General features: G+C 44.1%; 1 protein-coding gene and 1 pseudogene across 1 annotated transcript; both read left to right on the top strand.

The window, feature by feature from the left end:
* Positions 1-11,048: 11,048 nt before the first annotated feature.
* On the top strand, positions 11,049-13,825 carry LOC121541199 (protein PLANT CADMIUM RESISTANCE 4). Its single transcript, XM_041850173.2, has 4 exons — positions 11,049-11,173; positions 12,631-12,742; positions 12,881-13,068; positions 13,204-13,825. Exons 2-4 carry the CDS (start codon positions 12,646-12,648, stop codon positions 13,648-13,650), a joined length of 732 nt encoding a protein of 243 aa, XP_041706107.1. The 5' UTR covers positions 11,049-11,173; positions 12,631-12,645; the 3' UTR covers positions 13,651-13,825.
* Positions 13,826-21,529: 7,704 nt separating this feature from the next.
* On the top strand, positions 21,530-24,726 carry LOC121542221 (annotated as a pseudogene).
* The last annotated feature ends 229 nt before the right edge of the window (positions 24,727-24,955 follow it).

Raw genomic sequence — 24,955 nt, 5'->3', positions numbered from 1 at the left:
CGGTACGGCCCGTTCCTGCTCCCCGCACCAAGCCAGTGGTGCGCGTCGTCAGCCCGGTCCGGCCCGTTCCTAATCCCCACACCAAGCCAGTGGTGCGCGTCGTCAGCCCGGTCCGGCCCGTTCCTGCTCCCCGCACCAAGACAGTGGTGCGTGTGTCCAGTCCGGCACGGCCCGTGCCTGTTCCACCGGTGCCTGGTCCGGCACCGCTCAGCTGCTCCACTCCGGAGCCAGAGCAATCCGCTCCATCGGGGTCCGGTCCAACTCCAGTCAGCGGATCCACTCCGGAGCCAGAGCAATCCGCTCCACCGGGGTCCAGTCCAGCTCCGGTCAGCTGCTCCACTCGGAGCCAGAGCAATCCCGCTCCACCGGGGTCCGGTCCAACTCCTGTCAGCGGATCCACTCCGAGCCAGAGCAATCCGATCCACCGTCGTCGGGTCCAGCTCCAGTCAGCGGTGCCAGTCCAGACCCAGACGTCAGCCCCTCTCCAGGTTCGGGGTCTCCCACACCAGGGTCCAGACAGGGATTGGTACTTCGTGGGAGGAAGGAGAGGGGAAGCAGCGCGCCGAGGTCCAGACCAGACCAGGGGCGCAACAGGGAGGTGGAGAGAAAGTGGTGGTCACGCCCGGAGCCGGATCCGCCTCCGAGGAGGAATGCCCACCCGGCCCCTACCCTGTTATGTTTATGTGGCGCGGTCGGAGTCCGCACCTTTGGGGGGGAGTACTGTCACGCCCTGACTCAGGGTACGTTTATTTGTTGAATCAGGGTGTGCATATTCTGTGTTATGTTACGTTTTCTATGTTTAGTGTCTAGATCGTGTAGATCTATGTTGGCCAGGGTGGTTCCCAATCAGAGGCAGCTGTAGCTCGTTGTCTCTGATTGGGGACCATACTTAGGCAGCCGTTTGGCACCAGTCTGTGTGGGATCTTGTTCTGTATAGGTTTGTTTGTTGTTTTGTCGTGTGTTCAGTACTTTAATAAAATGTACGCTTATCACGCTGCGCCTTGGTTCAACCAATCCTTAAACGATCGTGACAGTAAGACATTGTTGGCAGAATAGATGGATGCTGTTCAATGCATTATTAATATAATTAATCAATATATTTCTTGGTAGTCCAAAAAATATTGCTATCAGGTTGTAAATTAACAGCTGGTCTGGTACATCGTTTGCTGGCTCCACCTATTCGGGATGAATTGTTTCAGTTTCAATTACTCAATATTTTGAACAACAATGAACTACTGTAACTAAGGCTGGGAATTTCAAAACAATCACACTAGTAAGGGCAATGATCACAAGTCAGTCAAAATGTGGCTAATAGGCTAGCGCACATGTGTCAAACACAAGGCCCGCGGGCCGAATAGGACACAAAAGCTAGTACACATGAGTCAACAGTTGAGTCATCTACTACAGTATATGAAATTACAGCCTGATGCACAATGGAAGAAGTTCAAGATCAATCACCCTCGGTCTGGGGCTCCATGCAAGATCTCACCTCGTGGGGCATCAATGATCATGAGGAAGGTGAGGGATCAGCCCAGAACTACACGGCAGGACCTGGTCAATGACCTGAAGAGAGCTGGGACCACAGTCTCAAAGAAAACCATTAGTAACACACTACGCTGTCATGGATTAAAATCCTGCAGCGCACGCAAGGTCCCCCTGCTCAAGCCAGTGCATGTCCAGGCCCATCTGAAGTTTGCCAATGACCATCTGGATGATCCAGAGGAGGAATGGGAGAAGGTCATGTGGTCTGATGAGACAAAAATAGAGCTTTTTGGTCTAAACTCCACTCGCCATGTTTGGAGGAAGAAGAAGGATGAGTACAACCCCAAGAACACCATCCCAACCGTGAAGCATGGAGGTGGAAACATCATTCTTTGGGGATGCTTTTCTGCAAAGGGGACAGGACGACTGCACCGTATTGAGGGGAGAATGGATGGGGCCATGTATCGCGAGATCTTGGCCAACAACCTCCTTCCCTCAGTAAGAGCATTGAAGATGGGTCGTGGCTGGGTCTTCCAGCATGACAATGACCCGAAACACACAGCCAGGGCAACTAAGGAGTGGCTCCGTAAGAAGCATCTCAAGGTCCTGGAGTGGCCTAGCCAGTCTCCAGACCTGAACCCAATAGAAAATCTTTGGAGGAAGCTGCAGGTCCATATTGCCCAGTGACAGCCCCGAAACCTGAAGGATCTGGAGAAGGTCTGTATGGAGGAGTGGGCCAAAATCCCTGCTGCAGTCTGTGCAAACCTGGTCAAGACCTACAGGAAACGTATGATCTCTGTAATTGCAAACAAAGGTTTCTGTACCAAATATTAAGTTCTGCTTTTCTGATGTATCAAATACTTACAGTGGGGGAAAAAAGTATTTAGTCAGCCACCAATTGTGCAAGTTCTCCCACTTAAAAAGATGAGAGAGGCCTGTAATTTTCATCATAGGTACACGTCAACTATGACAGACAAAATGAGAAAAAAATATCCAGAAAATCACATTGTATGATTTTTAATGACTGTATTTGCAAATTATGGTGGAAAATAAGTATTTGGTCAATAACAAAAGTTTCTCAATACTTTGTTATATACCCTTTGTTGGCAATGACACAGGTCAAACGTTTTCTGTAAGTCTTCACAAGGTTTTCACACACTGTTGCTGGTATTTTGGCCCATTCCTCCATGCAGATCTCCTCTAGAGCAGTGATGTTTTGGGGCTGTCGCTGGGCAACACAGACTTTCAACTCACTCCAAAGATTTTCTATGGGGTTGAGATCTGGAGACTGGCTAGGCCACTCCAGGACCTTGAAATGCTTCTTACGAAGCCACTCCTTCGTTGCCCGGGCGGTGTGTTTGGGATCATTGTCATGCTGAAAGACCCAGCCACGTTTCATCTTCAATGCCCTTGCTGATGGAAGGAGGTTTTCACTCAAAATCTCACGATACATGGCCCCATTCATTCTTTCCTTTACACAGATCAGTCGTCCTGGTCCCTTTGCAGAAAAACAGCCCCAAAGCAGGATGTTTCCACCCCCATGCTTCACAGTAGGTATGGTGTTCTTTGGATGCAACTCAGCATTCTTTGTCCTCCAAACACGACGAGCTGAGTTTTTACCAAAAAGTTCTATTTTGGTTTCATCTGACCATATGACATTTTCCCAATCCTCTTCTGGATCATCCAAATGCAAACTTCAGACGGGCCTGGACATGTACTGGCTTAAGCAGGGGGACACGTCTGGCACTGCAGGATTTGAGTCCCTGGCGGCGTAGTGTGTTACTGATGGTAGGCTTTGTTACTTTGGTCCCAGCTCTCTGCAGGTCATTCACTAGGTCCCCCCGTGTGGTTCTGGGATTTTTGCTCACCGTTCTAGTGATCATTTTGACCCCACAGGGTGAGATCTTGCGTGGAGCCCCAGATCGAGGGAGATTATCAGGGGTCTTGTATGTCTTCCATTTCCTAATAATTGCTCCCACAGTTGATTTCTTCAAACCAAGCTGCTTACCTATTGCAGATTCAGTCTTCCCAGCCTGGTGCATGTCTACAATTTTGTTTCTGGTGTCCTTTGACAGCTTTTTGGTCTTGGCCATAGTGGAATTTGGAGTGTGACTGTTTGAGGTTGTGGACAGGTGTCTTTTATACTGATAACAAGTTCAAACAGGTGCCATTAATACAGGTAACGAGTGGAGGACAGAGGAGACTCTTAAAGAAGAAGTTACAGGTCTGTGAGAGCCAGAAATCTTGCTTGTTTGTAGGTGACCAAATACTTATTTTCCACCATAATTTGCAAATAAATTCATTAAAAATCCTACTTTTTTCTCCATTTGTCTGTCATAGTTGACGTGTACCTATGAAGAAAATGACAGGCCTCTCTCATCTTTTTAAGTGGGAGAACTTGACTAAATACTTTTTTTCCCCACTGTATGTCATGCAATAAAATACAAATTAATTACTTAAAAATCATACAATGTGATTATCTGGATTTTTGTTTTAGATTCCGTCTCTCACAGTTGAAGTGTACCTATGATAAAAATTACAGACCTCTACATGCTTTGTAAGTAGGAAAACCTGCAAAATCGGCAGTGTATCAAATACTTGTTCTCCCCACTGTATATCCACATCACCATCAGACCATGTTATTGGTAAACTACATGGTAATGTAACATTTTTATTTTTTAGTGATCCAATACGTAATATAGTACATTTATCATAATTTGGTTGAAATCCAGAGAGGTTAGAAAATGTATCTAGATCCTCTATGAGGATGGACAACCTTGTTTCACTCCTCTTGACAGTTTAAAACTTTCTGAGAAATAGCCATTGTTTACTATTTTACACCTAGGGTTACTATACATGATTTTAACCCATTTTATATGAGATTCTCCAAAATTGAAATGCTCCAGGCATTTGCCTTATATTATCTCCAATGTATCTTCCATGTAAAAAAAACTGTCTGATTTGAATGAATAATGTCCGACAACACCTTTTTAATTCTATGCACTATACATTTTGCTAGAATTTTTGCATCACAACACTGAAGTGTAAGGGGCCTCCAATTTTTTTAATGGACTGGATCTTTATATTTTCCACTTGTATCCTGTTTCAGTAATTATGAAATCAGACCTTCTTCTTGAGTGTCTGATAATCTACCATTTACATAGGAGTGGTTAAAACATGCTAATAATGGTCCTCTGAGTATATCAAAAAAGGTTTGGTATACATCGACTGGTATGCCATCCAACCCTGGAGGTTTCCCGGACTTAAAGTCTTTAATTGCGTCCAGAAGTTCCTCCTCTGTAATTTCAACCTTCACATTAGTCTTTCTGTATGGCTGTTAATTTTACATTATCAATAGAAAAAAATCTCTACAATTAGCTTCAGTTAGAGGAGATGGAGGCGACTGAAACAAAAACATATGCTTAAAGTACTTTGTTTCCTACTTCAAAATATAATTTGGTGAATCATGGGTGACTCCATAATTTGTAACCAGTTTCAGTAAATTCTTTTTGGTAGCATTCCTATGTTGAAGATTAAACAAGAATTTGGTGCATTTTTCCCCATATTCCATCCAGTTTGCTTTATTTTGATAATATATTACACTTGATCTTTCTTGAATAAGTTTCTCCATTTATTTTAGTTGTTCCTCTAATTTATTCTGAGCCTCAAAGTTTATTGCTATCTATCTGTTCTGTTAGACCTTCTATTTCCTATGTTAGTATGGACTCTTTTTACCTAAATTGCTTTTGTTTTCGAGATGAGTACTGAATTGCATGGCCTCTAAAGGCACATTTAAAGGTGTCCCATACAATAAGGGGATTTCCTGTACCTATGTTATGTCGGAAAAAAACAGTTATAAATTCCTCTGTCCTAGTTAAAAATAAGTTATCATCCAACAGGCTTTGATTGAATTTCGAATATCCTCGCCCACGTGGAAATTCAGTAAGAGTAATGTATATGCCAATTATATGATGGTCCAACCACATTCTGTCCCCTATCAACACTTGTTAAACTTTTGGTGCCAACGAGAATGACATAAGAAAGAAGTCAAGACGACTAGCTTGATTGATTCTCCGCCATGTATATCTCATTAGATCAGGATATTTAAGCTTCCATATATCTACTAGTTCTAATGTATCCATGACATTCACGATTTCCTTAAGAGCATGAGTGTGATTGTTTGTAGTGTGATTTCCTTTATGGTCCATTGAGCTATTTAAATCGGTATTATAATCTCCCACCATAATAATAGAGTCTTGAATTGCTTGCAGGGTTGATAATTTATTATATATATTGTCAAAGAACTGTGGATCATCATTGTTTGGTCAGTAAAGGTTAATGAACCATATCTGTTTATGGTCCAATATCATATTTAAAATAATCTATCTACCTTGCGTATCTGTTTGGACAATTTGCACATTCGGATCAAGATTACTGTTAATTAATATCATCACCCCTTTTGAGTTTCTTTGCCCATGGGAGAAGTATATTTGTCTTTCCACGCAACTTTATCTAGAATTGTTGAATGAGTTTCCTGTTGTCACGTGAAATCTAATTTATATATTTCAATGTTGGCCGAGTGTGGTTCCCAATCAGAGGCAGCTGTCGGTCGTTGTCTCTGATTGGGGATCATACTTAGGCAGCCATGTTGCCTACCTTAGTTGTGGGATCTTGTTTCTGTTTGGCTCGTTTGATGTTTAGCCTCTTGAACGTCACGTTCTGTTGGATTTTGTTATTTTGTAGGTGTTTATTAAAATAAACGACTATGTACGCATACCACGCTGCACCTTGGTCTGATCCTTTACACAACGAACGTGACACCTGTAAACAATAGATATTATATTCCTTCTCTTTGAGCCATGTAAATATTGTTATTCTTTTGTTATTATCTGCTAAGCCATTACAATTATAAGTGGCTATACTTATTTCACCATATACCATAATGACATACAAGTTTCAAATCTATTTATCATTATATATGTTTGTAAATTTACCAATAAAAAATACCATAGTGATTGCGTGTCCATATGACTGTACCATGATATTTCCATTGCTACTAAGTAACCCTCCAATTGTTCGCCACTAATTCCCCCGCTAATTAAAAATATATATATATATATATATTCAAATATCTTGCATATCTTATTTTCCATCATTATCAATTAATATGCTTGCAAATGTTGACAGTTCATGCATAGGATTTTAACCTATAACCCGGATTGCCATTGTATTACATTTTTGACAAGCAATTATTATTTTAGCAAACAATTCTTGTGGTTCATCCTATATTCTCCTTAACATCCTTACCCACTTGCAACAGATGTGGGATAAACACACACGCACATACTCCAACACACTCAACCCCTTTCCTCCACAATCAACCATAAAATCAGATGCTCAACGGATGTTACATCCCAGAACCCAACTCAAGAAAGGACCTGATTTACGAATGCATATACGAATGCATATACAGTTACAGCTGTTTGAGAAAGCATGGAAGATTGAGCAAAAATTGACAACAATGTGAGATTTGATTAATCTATTTAATCTATGTCAAGTCCTAGGTGATGGAGATCAGATCCACCCTCTTCACCTGAGACACAAACACTCTGGTCCCCCATTGTAACCATTTTCCCCAAGCATCTCAGTGCAGTCAGACCTTTGATTATTTTGTGCCACCTGGGCCACAATAATAAGCCCCCTCTCTGATTGTCCGAGTGTGACCCCCTCCCCATGGGTTACTGCAGCCAGTGTTGTCAGCACTGCCACTCCCTGGGTGGGGGTACCACAACGCAATCCCCACCGGCTAGGTACAAGGTCGTCAAGGTTCTCATTAGCAGCTTTGAGAATTTCCTTGGATATTATGCTCTCCCACCAGGGGGCTCTGGCTTTGTAGGACTAACCCTGCCAGGCAGGCTCAGAATCTTGAGGGGGCGGTGCTGCTCAAGTAGGTCTCTGACCGCATTTATTTTTCTGTTTTGGCTGCCTATAGGCAACTCACAGCAGGTCCATAAAATAGATGGGGACTTCTCTTTGGTGTATGGGTCACTCAGGTGGGTGTCTAGGATATAGGGTTGGGGATCGTTCCATCATGATAGGACACATTTTTTTTTTGTTGATGTAAACTATATTTTTAAATGTATATCCCTCATCTGCACAAAATTGAAAGCTCTCTCTCACAACCCCTGCTCACAGACACACGTTGGTTTTGGGATATGCAACCATTTCCTTTCTCACTCACTTAACGCCACACTTATTCAAACACAAAAACGCACACCACACCTTCCATCACAATTCATCCACACATACCCACATACTGTGCCTTCTATGTCTTCTGTTTGCTATGTTTTTATCTCCACTATGTTGATTGAGTACTTGTGTTCTAATTTAGTTGCACTTGACCCTGATCTCTCTTTTGACGAACATATCAAGACTGTTTCAAGGACAGCTTTTTTCCATCTACGTAACATTGCAAAAATCAGAAATTTTCTGTCCAAAAATGATGCAGAAAAATTAATCCATGCATTTGTTACTTCTAGATTAGACTACTGCAATGCTCTATTTTCCGGCTACCCGGATAAAGCACTAAATAAACTTCAGTTAGTGCTAAATACGGCTGCTAGAATCCTGACTAGAACCAAGAAATTTGATCATATTACTCCAGTGCTAGCTTCCCTACACTGGCTTCCTGTTAAGGCAAGGGCTGATTTCAAGGTTTTACTGTTAACCTATAAAGCGTTACATGGGCTTGCTCCTACCTATCTTTCCGAGTTGGTCCTGCCGTACATACCAATACGTACGCTACGGTCACAAGACGCAGGCCTCCTAATTGTCCCTAGAATTTCTAAGCAAACAGCGGAGGCAGGGCTTTCTCCTATAGATCTCCATTTTTATGGAACAGTCTGCCTACCCATGTGAGAGACGCAGACTCGGGTCTCAACCTTTAAGTCTTTACTGAAGACTTATCTCTTCAGTAGGTCATATGATTGAGTGTAGTCTGGCCCAGGAGTGTGAAGGTGAACGGAAAGGCTGGAGCAACGAACAGCCCTTGCTGTCTCTGCCGGGCCGGTTCCCCTCTCCACTGGGGTTCTCTGCCTCTAACCCTGTTGCAGGGGCTGAGTCACTGGCTTGCTGGTGCTCTTTCATGCCGTCCCTGGGAGGGGTGCGTCACTTGAGTGGGGTTGAGTTACTGACGTGATCTTCCTGTCTGGGTTGGCGCCCCCCTTGGTTTGTGCTGTGGTGGAGACCTCTGTGGGCTATACTCGGCCTTGTCTCAGGATTGTAAGTTGGTGGTTGGGGATATCCCTCTAGTGGTGCGGGGGCTGTGCTTTGGCGGAGTGGGTGGGGTTATATCCTTCCTGTTTGGCCCTGTCCGGGGGTTTCTTCGGATGGGGCCACAGTGTCTCCGGACCGCTCCTGTCTCAGCCTCCAGTATTTATGCTGCAGTAGTTTATGTGTCGGGGGCTGGGGTTAGTTGGTTATACCTGGAGTACTTCTCCTGTCTTATCCAGTGTCCTGTGTGAATTTAAGTATGCTCTCTCTAATTCTCTCGTTCTCTCTTTCTCTCTGAGAACCTGAGCCCTAGGACCATACGTCAGGACTACCGGGCATGATGACACCTTGCTGTCCCCAGTCCGCCTGGCCTTGCTGCTATTCCAGTTTCAACTGTTCTGCCTGCGGCTACGAAACCCCTACCTGTCCCAGACCTGCTGTTTTCAACTCTAAATGATCGGCTATGAAAAGCCAACTGAGAGACCTGAGCCCTAGGACCATACGTCGGGACTACCGGCCGTGGTGACTCCTTGCTGTCCCCAGTCCGCCTGGCCTTGCTGCTATTCCAGTTTAAACTGTTCTGCCTGCGGTTATGGAACCCCTACCTGTCCCAGACCTGCTGTTTTAAACTCTAATGATCGGCTATGAAAAAGCCAACTGAGATTTATTCCTGATTATTATTTGACCATGCTTGTCACTTATGAACATTTTTGAACATCTTGGCATGGTTCTGTTATAATCTCCACCCGGCACAGCCAGAAGAGGACTGGCCACCCCTCATAGCCTGGTTCCTCTCTAGGTTTCTTCCTAGGTTTTGCCTTTCTAGGGAGTTTTTCCTAGCCACCGTGCTTCTACACCTGCATTACTAGCTGTTTGGGGTTTTAGGCTGGGTTTCTGTACAGCACTTCGAGATATTAGCTGATGTAAGAAGGGCTATATAAAATAAAATTGATTGATTTGAAGATTTATTATTTTGTTTGTTATCTTTTCTTGTAATACCGTCTTATCCCTTTATGAAATATTATAAATATGTTTTATTATTACAATCCCTACCATGGCTAGTATTGGGTGTTCTATTATTCGACTACTCTATTAGAACTTGTAGAATAGCCATGGAGTAGTCTTTGTGTCGCGGAACATTTGGTTGTCAATATACAGTTTATCGACAACAAGAGCAACACGCTTCCCTTTTAATCTATTTTCCTTGAAGATTGGGTACAGAATTTTGCGCCGTTCTGCAATCTCCTTCGGGAACTGATCATTCATGCCTATTTTCGTGCCAGCAAGTATTTTACTAGGCTTTTAACCATGACTTTATCCTTTAAAAAAAGCATATTTGGCAACGATTGGACGCTCATATCTCTGTCCTCTTTGTCCGAAACGGTGTACACGTTCGAGTTGGATTTTGTCGACAGCCTCGAGTGGAATTTGAAGCGCTGTAAGAAAGAAGTCCTTCACAATTTTTTCTGTAATCTCTCCCTCTTTTTCCTGGATACCCGTAAGTACTAGATTTTCTCTCATCGATCTAGTTTGTATGTCTAGTAAGGCTTCTCTCAGAAAGCTGTTCTCCTTTTTTAAGTTCCTTAACGTCAGTTTCCATCCTAGTGACTGCCCCTTTTAGTTTTTTTGTATCGCTCTCCATTATCGCAGCTTTTCCGTCACTCATTTCAAGACTCGCCTTCAACTCTTTTACATAATTACTGACCAACTCTAGAATGTCCAGTTTGTCATTTATCAACTTCAACAGGTCGCTTTCCACACTTACCAGTCCCTGTGGTGAAAAGCATAAATCATCTGTACCACTGTGTATTCAATACGCCATCTTGTATACCTGCCCTCTACCCCTAAAGGCCTACTGTTGCTCTGATTGGCTATGGCGCACTAGTCTATGTAGACTCTGTTCCTGGACAAGGCAGATGTTTTTATTAGGTTTAATTTACTGCAGTGTCTATTAATTGTCTAAATACACTGCCACTTTCCCACTCTATATTGCTATAGAATTTTCACTCATTCCTTCACTAATACACTAATTCGTAATTCCAAAACATTCTATGAATTTATGAAATCCTGAAAATTACCATATCTAAGTGCTCGCTTGTCAGAAAATGTTTTTTTTAATGTCATATTCTTCCTTGGGGTGTATATGAACAGATTTTAAAAGATCGAATGTTGTTAAAACACTGTCAGTTCCATTTTAACTAGCATGCATACCTGCCGACATTCCAGTCACATGTATTGTGCTTCATGATTAAGTACACGTCACCTTCTGTCATTCTCTCTCAGCATTCGAAAAGGGTGCACATGTAAGAATTTGTGGATCTACATAGCCTGTTTTTTTAAAGAAAATATTATTTCTCTATAATAAAAAACTATAAAAATAATCTACAAATAAATCTCAGCATTCGAAAAGGTTGGAAAGGTAAGAAAGGCTATATACATCCAAACCTTATGTTTTTTATGAAAATGTCTTTCTCTCTAATAAAAACTATAAATAATAGATAATAAATGCTGATAACAATGGATAATGGTGTGAAATTGGTGAAAAGGGCGTAGTTATTTTACAGAACAGTCGGTCATATCTTTACAGGGTTACAGGTGGAATGTGAATGAGGAACCATCAGTAAGCCACTATTGTGTCACGCTGTACATTCATTTTGATGAGTTACAGGCTAGATTTTAATCTTTCTGTCTTAACACGCGATAACCAACAACTGCAGAGCAGTTTCATTATTTTTATTTAGCCGATGTCGGAGGTGTAACTATGTTGGAGCTGTCAAATCAGCAAGAAGCCTTGTTACAAGTTCGAACACTAGAATATGTGTTGTAATCTATACCTCGATTAGGGTGATATGAATCCTTATTATTTCAATTAAAGATTTTCAGTATTAGTGTCATTATGTCTATATAGCCTAAACTTTCTCGTTCTGATCTTCTAACGTCGGTGGGATTTAAGGACGGGTGCGGCAGCTCACCGATTTGGCAGCTCCAATGCCATTACAACTTCAACATCGCCTGAACAAAAACAATGAAACTGTTATGCAGTTGTCGGTTATCATTGGTTAGCGCTGGAACTGATTGAATCTAGGTCTAGGTCTGAACTCTGTAAAAATTAAAATAAATCAGAGATGGCCCAACTCAAAAGGTTTTAGTAACTAGAACCGCAGCCTTTTTGTTTTCTGTGAACTTTGCAATTTGTGTCTTTGCAACACAAATGGTTGAGTTGATCACACAACAAGTTTAGTTTTCTTGAGACCCACAACATAAAGTACTGTGTTGGCTTAAGATACATTTGTTCTCATTAACATATTTCCCAGTGTGCCTTTCAGCAAGTACTTGTCAAGGACATGTATACAATTAAAACATATTTTTCAGAGGTTAAAATATCATCCATTTCACCAGATACAGCAAAACATGTGGATTTGTTTTCATAATTAGTAAGATTGTTGTACCTTTTTATCTGGTCTTTGGTTAGTCAATATAGATTTGAAAGAACCCACTATCTGGTCCAGTCATTGGATCATGACAGAAACTACAAAAAGTCAACGTACAACCCTAAGAACAACACTAATTTACACTAATTTAACAAACGCCATCTGTCAATATCACTTGATATTTCCCAACTTGTCTCATTGACTCAGTTTTTGGTCAACTCAAAATGGGAATTACATGCAACACTTTGCCCAAAACGTTGGGTGAAGTCAAAAGAGGTGTGGAACTAGTTTTTATGTTTTTACGGTGTAGCCAACAAGTATAGGCATAAGCTTGATGCCAGTTTTATTATTCAGCTAGATCTTAGAAGCACACTGGTGAGGCATTTCCCCCCACGAATAAACTATTAATGTGAGTGCTATGTCTTCCTTTTCATTGTGTCTGCAGGCAGGTCTGATCACCATGGCAGCAAACATCATAGTCAATCAACAGGTGGCAGCACCTGCTATGAAGGGCTGGAACACTGGCCTTTTTGACTGCTGTCAGGACATGAATTCCTGTGAGTATCCATGGGACATCTTATCCCATCCGCCCCTAAAATCAGGCTATTCTGTCTTAAAATATCGCCACCACCTTTAAGATTTGTATTGTTGTTGCTCTCTCTGTTGATAAGGTGTGTCTGCCTGTGTGTGTGCAGGTTGCTATGGTTTCTGGTGCTGTCCTTGCTTAGCCTGCTCCACCACGGGAGAGTTTGGAGAGAGTACTTGTCTGCCATTACTGGACATCATTGGCCCTGCTTGCATGGTTGCCTTTGGGGTGCCCATCATTGTGCCACCAGCAAGTCTGTCCATGCGGGTTGCTGTACGCCACAAATATGGCATTCAGGTGTATTGTTTCCCATTACATTAATGTTATTGTTGCAGATACAAATGTTGTGATTGGGGTATTATGTGTATTCTGTTAAACTGTGGTATTATGTGTATTCTAGTGTTAAACAAGTGTGTCTGTGTGGGTCCACAGAGTAGCCTCTGTGAGGACATCATGGCATCCTGCTTCTGTGTCTGGTGCTCGTGGTGTCAGATGGCCAGGGAGATCAAAGAGCACAAGAAGAGCTGCCCTTTCATACCCACCCAGCCTGTGGCCATCCAAATGCAGCCTCCAACCATGACCACCTCAAAGGTGACGTACGCGACCAACCAACAGAGCTATGTCATGACTGGCCCACAGTCCCCCAACCAACAGAGCTACGTCATGACCAGCCCACAGTCCTCCAGTATGGCTGAGATGCAACCTGGTATGATGGCAGGGCCCCCTGGCATTGCCGGAGGGGCTCATATGAATATGGCATCTGACCAACATGCCGTGGCTTCTGCTCATTATGCCTGTAACCCTGCTGTCATGATGCCTGATGATATGTCTAACCATTTGGTTAACACCACTGTCTCCACCCAACCTTACAAATGCTGAGCTCTACTGCTTCATCTAATCACTTTCTGATAGCTGGCCTTGCTGTAATGTTCACAGTCAATGAATGAATTAGATGAATGAAAATGTGTTTTTATATGATTTATAGACTGAGGTCTATTTGATGGTAATGACCACTGCTCATTGTCTTGACATGTAATAAAGTCATTTATTTTGAGTTTCTCTTCTATTGGAATGTTACTTCATTTATAATAAAATATCTGGGTCTAATAGAATAGACTGTGTACAAGATCAATTAGATGAAAAAGTTGTCAATGACAAACAATGAGAAACGTGTTTACATAAACATTTAGAGGCAGGAATTGTTAAGTACTTTGCAAATCCTCACGTTGGTGAAACTGTTCCTATTTTCATCTAATTAGCTGGCAAGAAATGGCTCACACACTCAGAGAGGGATCTAGGGTTTCGCCAGTTTATAGGGGCTATTGCCCAATGAGGGATTAGACTGTAGTTCTAAATGGAGAACAATAGCTGTGTTAACTCAAACTCCCTCTCCTCCATTTCCTCTCCCACCAGAGCTGTGGAACACATTAGGATGATTTTCTGACATGTTAGGGTATTTCCTCCTGATCTACTAAATGTGAGTTTGTGTTTATGTGGATACCACTACTTTCTCACTCTAGAGAGAAAGAGAGAGGGGGAGCATGCATATACAGTGGGGAGGACAAGTATTTGATACACTGCCGATTTTGCAGGTTTTCCAACTTACAAAGCATGTAGAGGTCTGTCATTTTTATCATAGGTACACTTCAACTGTGAGAGACGGAATCTAAAACAAAAATCCAGAAAATCACACTGTATGATTTTTAAGTAATTAATTTGCATTTTATTGCATGACATAAGTATTTGATCACCTACCAACCAGTAAGAATTCCGGCTCTCACAGACCTGTTAGTTTTTCTTTAAGAAGCCCTCCTGTTCTCCACTCATTACCTGTATTAACTGCACCTGTTTGAACTCGTTACCTGTATAAAAGACACCTGTCCACACACTCAATCAAACAGACTCCAACCTCTCCACAATGGCCAAGACCAGAGAGCTGTGTAAGGACATCAGGGATAAAATTGTAGACCTGCACAAGGCTGGGATGGGCTACAGGACAATAGGCAAGCAGCTTGGTAAGAAGGCAACAACTGTTGGCACAATTATTAGAAAATGGAAGAAGTTCAAGATGACGGTCAATCACCCTCGGTCTGGGGCTCCATGCAAGATCTCACCTCGTGGGGCATCAATGATCATGAGGAAGGTGAGGATCAGCCCAGAACTACACGGCAGGACCTGGTCAATGACCTGAAGAGAGCTGGGACCACAGTCTCAAAGAAAACCATTAGTAACACACTATGCCGTCATGGATTAAAATCCTGCAGCGCACGCAAGGTCCCCCTGCTCAAGCCAGCGCATGTCCAGGCCCGTCTGAAGTTTGCCAATGACCATCTGGATGATCCAGAGGAGGAATGGGAGAAGGTCATGTGGTCTGATGAGACAAAAATAGAGCTTTTTGGTCTAAACTCCACTCGCCGTGTTTGGAGGAAGAAGAAGGATGAGTACAACCCCAAGAACACCATCCCAACCGTGAAGCATGGAGGTGGAAACATCATTCTTTGGGGATGCTTTTCTGCAAAGGGGACAGGTCGACTTCACCGTATTGAGGGGAGGATGGATGGGGCCATGTATCGCGAGATCTTGGCCAACAACCTCCTTCCCTCAGTAAGAGCATTGAAGATGGGTCATGGCTGGGTCTTCCAGCATGACAATGACCCGAAACACACAGCCAGGGCAACTAAGGAGTGGCTCCGTAAGAAGCATCTCAAGGTCCTGGAGTGGCCTAGCCAGTCTCCAGACCTGAACCCAATAGAAAATCTTTGGAGGGAGCTGAAAGTCCGTATAGCCCAGCGACAGCCCCGAAACCTGAAGGATCTGGAGAAGGTCTGTATGGAGGAGTGGGCCAAAATCCCTGCTGCAGTGTGTGCAAACCTGGTTAAGACCTACAGGAAACTTATTATCTCTGTAATTGCAAACAAAGGTTTCTGTACCAAATATTAAGTTCTTAAGTGTACCTATGATAAAAATTACAGACCTCTACATGCTTTGTAAGTAGGAAAACCTGCAAAATCGGCAGTGTATCAAATACTTGTTCTCCCCACTGTATACTTTACATCACCCTTCACCAAGGTACGAAATCACTGATTCCAGAGAAAACAGAACCTGATACATCAACCTCTGTCTGTATCTACAGGGAGACCTCATTTCTGACTGTCTCTTTGTCACCTTCTTTAACATCTGTTCCTGGTGCCAGATGGCACAGGAGATCAGGAGACGCCACCAGCTGCTCATCAGTGCCCATTTCAGATCTTCTGAGCACAAACTTGAACGTTGTGACAATTCTGTGCAACTTCCAGCGCACGTTTACTGTGAACACTGAGGCTGTACCCACTTTAAGTTAGTTTTAACAGTGGCCAAGTTGGCTACTGTGGCTATTTGAACATAATCTAGGCCTACCAGAATGGCCTACCATCATAAACAATGGAGAAAATGCATCCCATAACATTTTAACATGAAAATAGCTGTTCTATCGTTCAGCCTACAGTAGCAGCCAATGTGTGGTGTTCAATGTAGGCCTACATTCCATGAGACTTTTGATGCAGGGCTTGACATAAACCTGTTTATCCATTTGTCCTTCAGACAAGGAGGTGACTGAAATGTTGTTGTGTTGGAGGTGACTGAAAACATTGTTGTGTTGTTTGATGCAAGAAACCACTTTACAAAATAAAATGCAGAATTATTCCCATATCATTATTACAGAGAATCAGACAAATTATGCTACCCTCTGCCTATTGGCTACTTAGCTTATTCAAACCTGTCTCAAAACACAACACCCCCGCTTTAAGACAAAAAAAGCTCTTATCTGACTCGCTTTTCAAAGATGTCTAGAAATGCACACGTTTTGTGCTCTTGTAGGAAGCAATCACGCCCCCATTGTTGACTTTAAATTATCTATGACTATGCTAATAATTCACTAACTACCAAAGGATATGAACAAATGTACAAATGTGCACACGTTGCTACATGTAGCTCTCACTTTGATCTTAAAACAAGCACATCTACTCAGACTGCTTATGCTGTAAAAACAGTCCAGTTCAAACTGTAGCTCAGTTGGTAGAGCATGGCGCTTGCAACGCCAGGGTTGTGGGTTCGATTCCCACGGGGGGCCAGTATGAAAAAATTAAATAATATATGCACTCACTAACTGTAAGTCGCTCTGGATAAGAGCGTCTGCTAAATGACTAAAATGTAATTGCGCAGATCCATATATGGCAATAGTCTATTTGAATATAGGCCTACTGCAGCTCTGATTGGTTATGGCACACCGGTCTGGGTAGAGTACAGGCCTGAGTCCTGTCTGTCAATGCAATAGAATCCTTCTGCCTACAACTAAATCTCTTGCATAGTTAGTTTTGCATACTAAGCCTTGCATAGTTCATTTTGTTTTGGTATGTTGCCTTGAAAGTGGCTAATATTGCGTTGATTCGATCTCAATTCCCACAGTAAAGGGAACCATTGATAGTGTTAATTAACAGGGAAAACTCTTGAAAGTTGTGTGAAATTCAAGCTCTTCTTCTTTGTGCAGACTGATATTTCTTCTGTGCAGCAGTCCTGGGGAGCTGCGCACCCACGCTCGCACGCAGCTTAGAGGGAACATTGGTCATCAATGGTCAGCATAGGGTCCATTCTCTGACCATGATTGCATAACACCTTAGGAGCTTAGAAGGAAATTGTTTCCCAATGTTTCTTAAATTAATGTTTCTCTCCATTGCCATGGAGTTACCATTAATTTTGAATGGCAATATCATATGTTAGTCACTGTTACTCAACCCTCTCATTTGCATACTATGTTCATGCCAGGAACAAATTTAATAGAAATTGAAGATGTTGTCTTGGCCTTGGTTCCTTGTTAGGCCTTGTTTCTGTGTTTCCTGTTGGATCATTTGAATGATGATAAAACATCATGCATCGTAACATATTTATGGGAGAGATGTGACATAAATTGGCACAAACAGCTTATGTTTATGACAACCTTATGACAGAACATTAAATAAAGTGTGTCCAAATGTAATATTACACCACAATGCCCTCTCAATAAAACTATATACATTTGAGTTTGTATCAGTGGAAACTGATCTGAAAGATGAACTTGATTAGTAAAGCACTTTTACATTTACATTTTAGTCATTTAGCAGACGCTCTTATCTTATGCTCAAATCACTAAGCTAATGCCACTTGTAACACTTTCTCGTTCCTGGAAAAAATCCCTCAAGCATTGTGCAATCAGGTTTTGCAGGTGTGTGTTTTCTATTAAGTAGCCTGCATACCTGCCAGTGGAGGCTGTTGAGGGGTTGACGGCTCATAATAATGTCTGGAACGGAGCCAATGGAATGGCATCAAACCCAGACATATTTATTGTGCTTCATGATTAAGGAATGTGAATGAGGAACCAACAGTAGGCCACTATTGTGTTACGCTGTACTTTCCTGGCAGCATTTGGATGAGTTTAAGGGCTAGATTCAATGAGTTCTGCCCTAACCCAAAATAACCAACTGTATAGCAGTTTCATGGTTTTTACTTAGCTGATGTCGAAGATGTAACTATGTTGTGGCTAACATTTGCTAGGAGGCTAGGTGGCTAACACTAACGTTAGCTAGCTCTAGAGGTTAGGGTTAGAGGTTAAGGTTAGGAGTTAGGTTAAAGGGTTAAGTTTAGTGGAAGGTTTGGCTAAAACTGTGAAGTTTAGGATTAGTGTTAGGGGAAGTGTTAGCTCACATGATAAGTAGTTGCTAAGTACAATACCAGTCAAAAGTTTGGACACAGCTACTCATTCAAGGGTTTTTCTTTATTTTTACTATTTTCTACATTGCAGAATAATAGTGAAGAAATCAAAACTATGAAATAACACATATGGAATCATGAAGTAACCAAAAAAGTGTTAAACAAATCAAAATATATGTTATATTTTAGAATCTTCAAAGTAGTGTGGCAAAGAAGGGGGCAGAGTGTTACATGGCAGATATGTGAGGGCAGAACTAATATACGGGCTCTGCCCTCTCACTGAAATGGCCAGCCCGACAAGAACTACAGATCACAAAATGGCCGACCGCCAAAAACAACAAGGTGGGGCCGACCCACATATAAGGGGTCAAGACAAACCAGGAAGGGGGAGAGAGAGGAAGTGGCTTTGGATTTGTGAACCACAGAAAAAGAGAAAAGTGACAATATATATCGGCTGGATTTACCGTGTATGACCTGGACTGTTTGGACTTACCTGTTGGCTGTTGGACCTGGACCTACCGAGAACCCGATTTGTGTATCGAACACTGCTATCCTCGACCACGCCTGTGGCCTGGGTGGACCAAGACGGAGAAACCAACATACAGGTACTGTCCTGTTCGAAATAACTATCACTGTGATGATTTTGGTGACGGTCTCCCACTGAATTTGTGTACAAACTCTCCTAACCTTGAAGAGGATTGTCACAGTAGTCACCCTTTGCCTTGATGACACCTTTGCACACACTTGGCCTTCTCTCAACCAGCTTCACCTAGAATGCTTTTCCAACAGTCTTGAAGGAGCTCCCACATATGCTGAGTACTTGTTGGCTGCTTTTCCTTCACTCTGCGGTCCAACTCATCCCAAACCATCTCAATTGGGTTGATGTCGGATAATTGTGGAGGCCAGGTCATCTGATGCAGCACTCCATCACTCTCCTTCTTGGTCAAATAGCCCTTACACAGACTGGAGGTGTGTTGGGTCATTGTCCTGTTGAAAAACAAATTATAGTCCCACTAAGCGCAAACCAGATGGGATGGCGTATCGCTGCAGAATGCTGTGGTAGCCATGCTGGTTAAGTGTGCCTTGAATTCTAAATAAATCACAGACAGTGTCACCAGCAACGCACCCCCACACCATCCCACCTCCTCCTCCATGCTTCACGGTGGGAACCATACATGCCGAGATCATCCATTCACCTACTCTGCATCTTACAAAGACACGGCGGTTGGAACCAATAATCTCAAATGTGGACTCATCAGACCAAAGGACCGATTTCCACCGGTCTAATGTCCATTGCTTGTGTTTCTTGGCACAAGCAAGTCTCTTCTTCTTATTGGTGTCCTTTAGTAGTGGTTTCTTTGCAGCAATTACACCATGAAGGCCTGATTCACACAGTCTCCTCTGAAAAGTTGATGTTGAGATGTGTCTGTTACTTGAACTCTGTGAAGCATTTACTTGGGCTACAATCTGAGGTGCAGTTAACTGTAATGAACTTATCCCCTGCAGCAGAGGTAACTCTGGGTGTTCCTTTCCTGTGGCGGTCCTCATGAGAGCCAGTTTCATCATAGCGCTTGATGGTTTTTGCGACTGCACTTGAAGAAACGTTCAAAGTTCTTGACTGACCTTCATGTCTTAAAGTAATGATGGACTGTCGTTTCTCTTCGCTTATTTGAGCTGTTCTTGCCATAATATGGACTTGGTCTTTTACCAAATAGGGCTATCTTCTGTATACCACCCCTAACTTGTCACAACACAACTGAACTGATTGAACGCATTAAGAAGGAAAGAAATATCACAAATTGACTTTTAACAAGACACACCTGTTAATTGAAATGCATTCCAGGTGACTACCTCATGAAGCTGGTTGAGAGAATGCCAATTGTGTGCAAAGCGGACAAGTAGACTGCAATCTATGATTTGGTTACCCACTGCAATCAACCATTTCAAATCAAATCAAATCAAATCAAATTTTATTGGTCACATGCGCCGAATACAACAGGTGCAGACATTACAGTGAAATGCTTACTTACAGCCCTTAACCAACAGTGCATTTATTTTAAACAAAAAAAAGTAAGAATAAAACAACAACAAAAAAAGTGTTGAGAAAAAAAGAGCAGAAGTAAAATAAAGTGACAGTAGGGAGGCTATATATACAGTAAAATAAAGTGACAGTAGGGAGGCTATATATACAGGGGGGTACCGTTGCAGAGTCAATGTGCGGGGGCACCGGCTAGTTGAGGTAGTTGAGGTAATATGTACATGTGGGTAGAGTTAAAGTGACTATGCATAAATACTTAACAGAGTAGCAGCAGCGTAAAAGGATGGGGTGGGGGGCAGTGCAAATAGTCCGGGTAGCCATGATTAGCTGTTCAGGAGTCTTATGGCTTGGGGGTAGAAGCTGTTGAGAAGTCTTTTGGACCTAGACTTGGCACTCCGGTACCGCTTGCCGTGCGGTAGCAGAGAGAACAGTCTATGACTAGGGTGGCTGGAGTCTTTGACAATTTTGAGGGCCTTCCTCTGTGCAGAGCCTTGGTGTTGTGGTAACACTCCCCGGCACGTGTTGCATATAACTTTCCACATGAGAACAGGGATCAATCCCTGCTTCCCACTTTTTCTAGCATTTGCCTGTGTCCCTATTTCATTGTTGTCTGAATAAAGCGTCAAACCATTATTTTTTGCATTCTTTAAATTTCATTCCAGGAAAATCTAAAAGTATCAAAGTCGTAGAATTTTGAGTGTTCGTTTAATGTTCAAAGCATGCTAAATACACCTGACCTGTGGTTTAGAAAAAATTAAAAATCCACCCTGGTCATAAGCCTAAGGCTTTTCAAAATATGTAGAATTGCAGGAAATGAGCATTAAACAAGTAATATTTCCTGGGGGAGGAGCCCCAGTCTCCCGTCTAGGGGTTGTACCAGGGGGCAATGATATTCACATAGCAAATCTCATTCCAAGCTTTCTTCAAAAGTTGGCAGCCCTGAGAACCCACTATCTGGTCTAATAATTGGATCATGACTGAAACTAGAAAGAATCTTCTATGAAGGGCTGGAAGACTGGCCTCTTAGACTCCATTCAGGACATTAATTCCTGTGAGTATCCATGGGACATCATATCCCATCAGCCCCTAAGCTCTAGGTATTCTGTCTTAAAATATCGGCACCACCTATAAGAGTTGTATTGTTGTTGCTGTCTCTGTTGATGAGGTGTGTCTGTTTGTGTGCGTGCAGGTTGGTATGTATTCTGGTGCTGTCCTTGCTATGCCAGCTCCACCACGGGAGTGTTTGGAGAGAGTACCTATCTGCCCTTAATGGACATAATTGGCCCTATGTCACGATCGTCGATAGAAGTGGACCAATGCGCAGCGTGATAAGTGAACATACTTTTATTTGATGCACTACACGAAACAAAACAACAAAAACGATACGTGAAGTCCTAGGTAACAGACACTAACCATACATGGAACAAGATCCCACAGCACACTGTGGAAAACAGGCTGCCTAAGTATGGTTCCCAATCAGAGACAACAATCAACAGCTGATTCACGTTGCCTCTGATTGAGAACCACACCGGCCAACATAGAAAACACATCAGTTAGATAAACAACCTAGAACACAGACACATAGAAACTACACACCCTGGCTCAACATAACAGAGTCCCAGAGCCAGGGCGTGACAGTACCCCCAAAGGCGCGGACTGCGACCGCGCCAAACATAAACCGAACAGGGGAGGGCCGGGTGGGCATTCCTCCTCGGAGGCGGTTCCGGCTCCGGGCTTGACCACCACCCTCCAACAATTCCCCCGTAGCGCCCCTGGTCCGGTCTGGCCCCGCTGGCTGGAGCTGGACATCGGTGGAGCGGATTGCTTAGGCTCCGATGTGGAGCAGCTGACCGGTACCTGACCAGGCACCGGTGACCCCGGCACGGGCTGTGCCGGACTGACGACGCGCACCACAGGCTTGGTGCGGGGAGAAGGAACGAGCCGGACCGGACTGACGACGTGCACCACAGGCTTGGTGCGGGGAGCAGGAACGAGCCGGACCGGGCTGACGACGCGCACCACAGGCTTGGTGCGGGGAGCAGGGACGGGCCGGACCAGGCTGACGACGCGCACCCCTGGCTTGGTGCGGGGAGCAGGAACGGGCCGGACCGGGCTGACGATGCGCACCACAGGCTTGGTGCAGGGAGCAGGAACAGACCGGGTCGGGCTGGCGACGCGCACCATTGGCTTGGTGCGGGGAGCAGGAACAGGCCGGGCCGGGCTGGCGACGCGCACCATTGGCTTGGTGCGGGGAGCAGGAACAGGCCGGGCCGGGCTGGCGATGCGCACCAATGGCTTGGTGCAGGGAGCAGGAACAGGCCGGGCCGGGCTGGCGACGCGCACCATTGGCTTGGTGTGGGGAGCAGGAACAGGCCGGGCCGGGCTGGTGACGCGCACCATTGGCTTGGTGCGGGGAGCAGGAACAGGCCGGGCCGGGCTGGCGACGCGCACCATAGGCTTGGTGCGAGGGACAGGAACAGGCCGGACCGGACTGGGAACACACACCACTGGCCTTACCCGGGATCAGGAACGGGCCGGACCGGACTGGCAACACACCTCAGTACCTCTCGCCGTGCCTCTACATTTCCCTTCCCTCTACTCGCCAATGGCTCCCGTAACCCGGTGGCCTTCTCTCCTCGTCCACTAACTCACCCCTTATCTGCCTCCAGCAGCCCCGTCGTCCATGGTGTGAGCCCCCCCCCCTAAATTTTTTTGGGATTTGTCTCTCCCCCGTGGATATGGCCTCCATGACTCTCGCCAGACTCTCCATCCTCTGCTCCCAAGTCCAACCTCTCTCCTCCTCACGCGGCTTGACCCAGTCAAGGTGGATATCCGCTAGAGTTCTCTCTGGCGTTGGCTCCTGGACACGCTGCTTGACCCAGTCGAGGTGGAAATCCGCTAGAGTTCTCTCTGGCGTTGGCTCCTGGACACGCTGCTTGGTCCAGTTATGGTGGGATCTTCTGTCACGATCGTCGATAGAAGTGGACCAATGCGCAGCGTGATAAGTGAACATACTTTTATTTGATGCACTACACGAAACAAAACAACAAAAACGATACGTGAAGTCCTAGGTAACAGACACTAACCATACACGGAACAAGATCCCACAACACACTGTGGAAAACAGACTGCCTAAGTATGGTTCCCAATCAGAGACAACAATCAACAGCTGATTCACGTTGCCTCTGATTGAGAACCACACCGGCCAACATAGAAAACACATCAGCTAGATAAACAACCTAGAACACAGACACATAGAAACTACACACCCTGGCTCAACATAACAGAGTCCCAGAGCCAGGGCGTGACACCCTACTTGCATGGTTGCCTTTGGGGTGCCCATCATTGTGCCACCCGCAAATCTGTCCATGTAGGTTGCTGCACGCCACAAATATGGCATTCAGTTGGGATGATTCCCATTACATATAGACATTACATAAATGTTATTGTTGCAGATACATACTGTATGTTGTGATTGGGGTAGTATGTGTGTTCTGTTTACTTGTGTGTGTGATAGTGTTAAACAAATCTGTCTGTGTGGGTCCACAGAGGAGCCTCTGAGGACATCTTGATGTCCTGCTTTTGTGTCTGGTGCTCATGGTGTCAGATGGCCAGGGAGATCAAAGAGCACAAGAATGGCTGCACTTTCATAACCACCCAGCCTGTGGCCTTCCAACTGCAGCCTCCAACCATGACCACCTCAAACTTTTCCTACACTACCAACGTCATGACCGGCCCACAGTCCCCCAACCAACAGAGCTACAACATGACCGGCCCACAGTCCCCCAACCAACAGAGCTATGTCATGACCGGCCCACAGTCCCCCAACCAACAGAGCTACGTCATGACCGGCCCACAGTCCCCCAACCAACAGAGCTACGTCATGACCGGCCCACAGTCCCCCAACCAACAGAGCTACGTCATGACCGGCCCACAGTCCCCCAACCAACAGAGCTACGTCATGACCAGCCCACAGTCCTCCAGCATGGCTGAGATGCAACCTGGTATGATGGCAGGGCCCCCTGACATGGCCGGAGGGCTCATATGAAGATGGCATCTGACCAACATGCCATGGCAGGCCCTCCACAAATGATGGATTCTGCTCCTAATGCCTGTAACCCTGCTGTCATGATACCCCTGACATGTCTAACCATATGGTGACCACCACTGTCTCCACCCAACCATCCAAACACTGAGGTTTGCTGTTTCATTTAATCACTTTCTGATAGCTGACCTTGCTGTAATGGTCACAGTCAATGAATTAATTAGATTGATGAAAATGTGTTTTTATATGGTTTATAGTCTGAGGTCTATTTGATGGTAATGTCCACTGCTCATTGTCTTGAGATGTAATAAAGTCATTTATATTGAGTTTCTCTTCTATTGGAATGTTACTTCATGTATAATTAAACATCTTATTCTAAT

Source organism: Coregonus clupeaformis, chromosome 27 (assembly GCF_020615455.1).
Source record: "Coregonus clupeaformis isolate EN_2021a chromosome 27, ASM2061545v1, whole genome shotgun sequence".
Lineage (NCBI taxonomy): Eukaryota > Metazoa > Chordata > Actinopteri > Salmoniformes > Salmonidae > Coregonus > Coregonus clupeaformis.
Note: the sequence above shows the minus strand (reverse complement) of the source record. Positions and strands in the feature narration are given on the sequence as shown.